Source organism: Acinonyx jubatus, chromosome X (genome assembly GCF_027475565.1).
Source record: "Acinonyx jubatus isolate Ajub_Pintada_27869175 chromosome X, VMU_Ajub_asm_v1.0, whole genome shotgun sequence".
NCBI lineage: Eukaryota > Metazoa > Chordata > Mammalia > Carnivora > Felidae > Acinonyx > Acinonyx jubatus.
In genome coordinates this window covers 83316743-83319192 of record NC_069389.1, presented here as the reverse complement: position 1 = coordinate 83319192, position 2450 = coordinate 83316743, and the positions used below count along the sequence as shown (strand labels likewise).

General features: G+C 50.5%; 1 protein-coding gene across 4 annotated transcripts in view; it reads right to left on the bottom strand.

Moving 5' to 3' along the window:
• Window positions 1–2162, bottom strand: part of NRK (Nik related kinase) — a 141273-nt gene extending 139111 nt beyond the window's left edge. For 2 of the 4 annotated variants that reach the window (XM_027053373.2, XM_027053374.2), the window contains exon 1: window positions 1681–2160. In XM_027053373.2, the coding sequence (XP_026909174.1) occupies window positions 1681–1737 (57 nt within the window). In that variant the 5' untranslated portion in view covers window positions 1738–2160. Of the gene's footprint in view, window positions 1–1680 lie in introns of all 4 variants that reach the window. The other 2 variants (XM_027053375.2, XM_053201497.1) reach the window with 2 other exon arrangements.
• Between the last annotated feature and the right edge of the window lie 288 nt (window positions 2163–2450).

Sequence of the window (2450 nt, the reverse complement as noted above, 5' to 3'; positions counted from 1 at the left end):
CCATTTTTTTGTACCAATAAAACCCTTCCCCCTCCCCCCCCCCCGTTTGGAATTCCCTACTATATCATTTCTATGACGACTTACCAATTCCACTCTTCAGTCAATTTTAGGAAAAAAAAGGGTTTATTTCAGTTTACTTATTTGTGGTTTCACATATTTGCCCTAGTTTGCTTTTGTTCCCTCTTTCTCCCACCATATATAGGGAATGTTGGAGGACGGTAACATTTTATTCATTGATTTTACACTTTTACTTCAGAGTAAATCTAGTCAAAATATGAAAATTCTGTTCAGAAAGGAAACCACCAATTGAGGCCTCCACATGCCAGAAATTTCATGTATGCAGGGTAAAAAAAAGATTTAACTTCTAAACATTTTGTGAATTTATTTTATAAAGCTGTATCAATAACCATAATGTTAATATTTGCAACTCAACATGTCAATATTGAAGTTCCTTTCTTTAAGACTGAAGACAATTTGCTAAAATGTTACCCATGTGCATCACCACCTCCTCTACACCATTCTAGTATAAAATTATATAGGTGAGGCTTGGGGAATGCCCCATTTTTTTTTATGGGGACAGGTGTCTGCCCTCATTAAGAAGACAATCTTTAAATGGCAAATATGTATAAAATTAAAGCACTGCGACTCTGAATAGTCCTATAACCTCAAGGTTAATATTTAGCTTTTCCCAAAGCACGAAGGCCACTGCCCTGAACTACAGTTGCCTGGTGATCATTCCAGCATGGTGCCTGCTTATTCCCTTTCAGAGAGTCCAGGGGCCCTTTGCATTCAAGAGAGGGTGCGAGTGAAATGCCAATCTAAAAAGGGAACGTAAAAAACGGAGTTGGGTGGAATCCAATATCTGTCAGAGACCAGATGCCAATGAAATAAACGGCACTGCTAAAATAATAACTCTACTAATAACGACAGTGATAATAGCTCGCCAATCAATTACAACTCTGGAGGAAAGCCGGGCATTTGGAAAAAAGAGAATTCACAAACGAAAACCCTGAGAAAAATCTATATCTGGATAGCTAGTGAGCACAATATTTTCTTTTTTAAACTGGGGTGTGCAGAATTCACTTCTTCCCCAAGCGGCGTCGAGTGCTTTCGCTCCTGCAATACTAAATCGAGAACAGTGCCCTGGCAGAATAAGGTTTTAGAAAGCGCCATTATAAAGTGAGAGAAATGAGCCTCCAAAGCTTTAATTTTCTAGCCCCCTGTCACCTAGAAGTAAAGGTCATTCCTCGAGTGGGCATCTGCTTTGGCAAAAGAAGCAAACGACAGAGCGGCGGGGTGACAGGGAAAAGTGCTCTCAGGAAGCCAAGCATCGTCTTGCTTTTTGGCCTCTCCTCGAGTTCTGGAAGTACAGCTACCTGAGCACCACTAGACAAAACGGCCCACATTTAGAAAATGTCCCGTATTTCAGCGCCCGCACCACCCTACTGCCACCTCTTCTCTCTTCCCCACCCCCGTCGCTTTGCCTTTTCGTGAATTTGGCGCGGCCGGGAGCCTGGCGGGGGAGCGCCTTTTCCACAAGCCAACTCAGGGTTCTCTTTCCGCACCCGTGGTCCCGTCGAACTTCTGTCCTAGCCCGACTTGCCCAAGTCCGTCTCCTACCCCAGTGCTCAGAGCCCGAAGAAGAGAGCACTTCGTAGGCGATGGGCGTCCTCTACTCACCGGCAAGTGGCCCAGATCCGTGACTTCCTTGTCCCTCCAACCCCCAGGTCCCGCCATGGCTTCGAGCCGAAGGAAAGCGGGCGACTGAATTAGGAACGCTTGGAGCCTGAGGTGGAAATGGACAAGAGGTTGAAAAGGGAGAGAAGAAGGGAGAGTGCGTTGGGGGGGGGGGGGAGAATTGGGGACCGGGGTTTGTGGCTTGGGAGACAGAGGAGGGGAAACTGGAGGGAAAAGAGTTTGGAGTGCAAGGAAGTCGAATTTGAGAGGCGGGAAAGCAAGTTTGGCCAAGGCGAGGGAAGCGCCTGAGCGTCCGTCCTGGAGACCAAGAAGTTTAGAGGGGTGCTCTGCGGGCGAGAGCGCAGTGTCTGCCCCGGCAGGGTGCGCCTCTTTCAGGGTGGGGAGGGGGGCGGTACAAGGAGGGCCCCCCCACCCCCGGGAGCAGCTCGAAGAGGATTGGTGCAGCGTCACGTCGCCAGGTGGGCAGCCGCGCGGCGGGGAGGCGGGCTAGGGGGGCCACTGGCCAAGGGACGTGCTGAAGGACTATAACGGTTTGCTAGTCGCCCCTGGCGGCCTCCCCCGCCTGCACGCCCCCTCCCACATACACCGCTGCGCCTGCCGCCCCCGCCCCCGCCCCCGCTGGCGACTGTTCCAGAGGAAACTTTTTCGAGGCAGCTGCCAGCCCCGGAAAACCGGTCCCGTTCCGCGCCGCTCCCAGTCTGGGCCTCACAGCTCTGCCACAGTCCAAACAGCCCGCGCCCTCCTCTCCATTA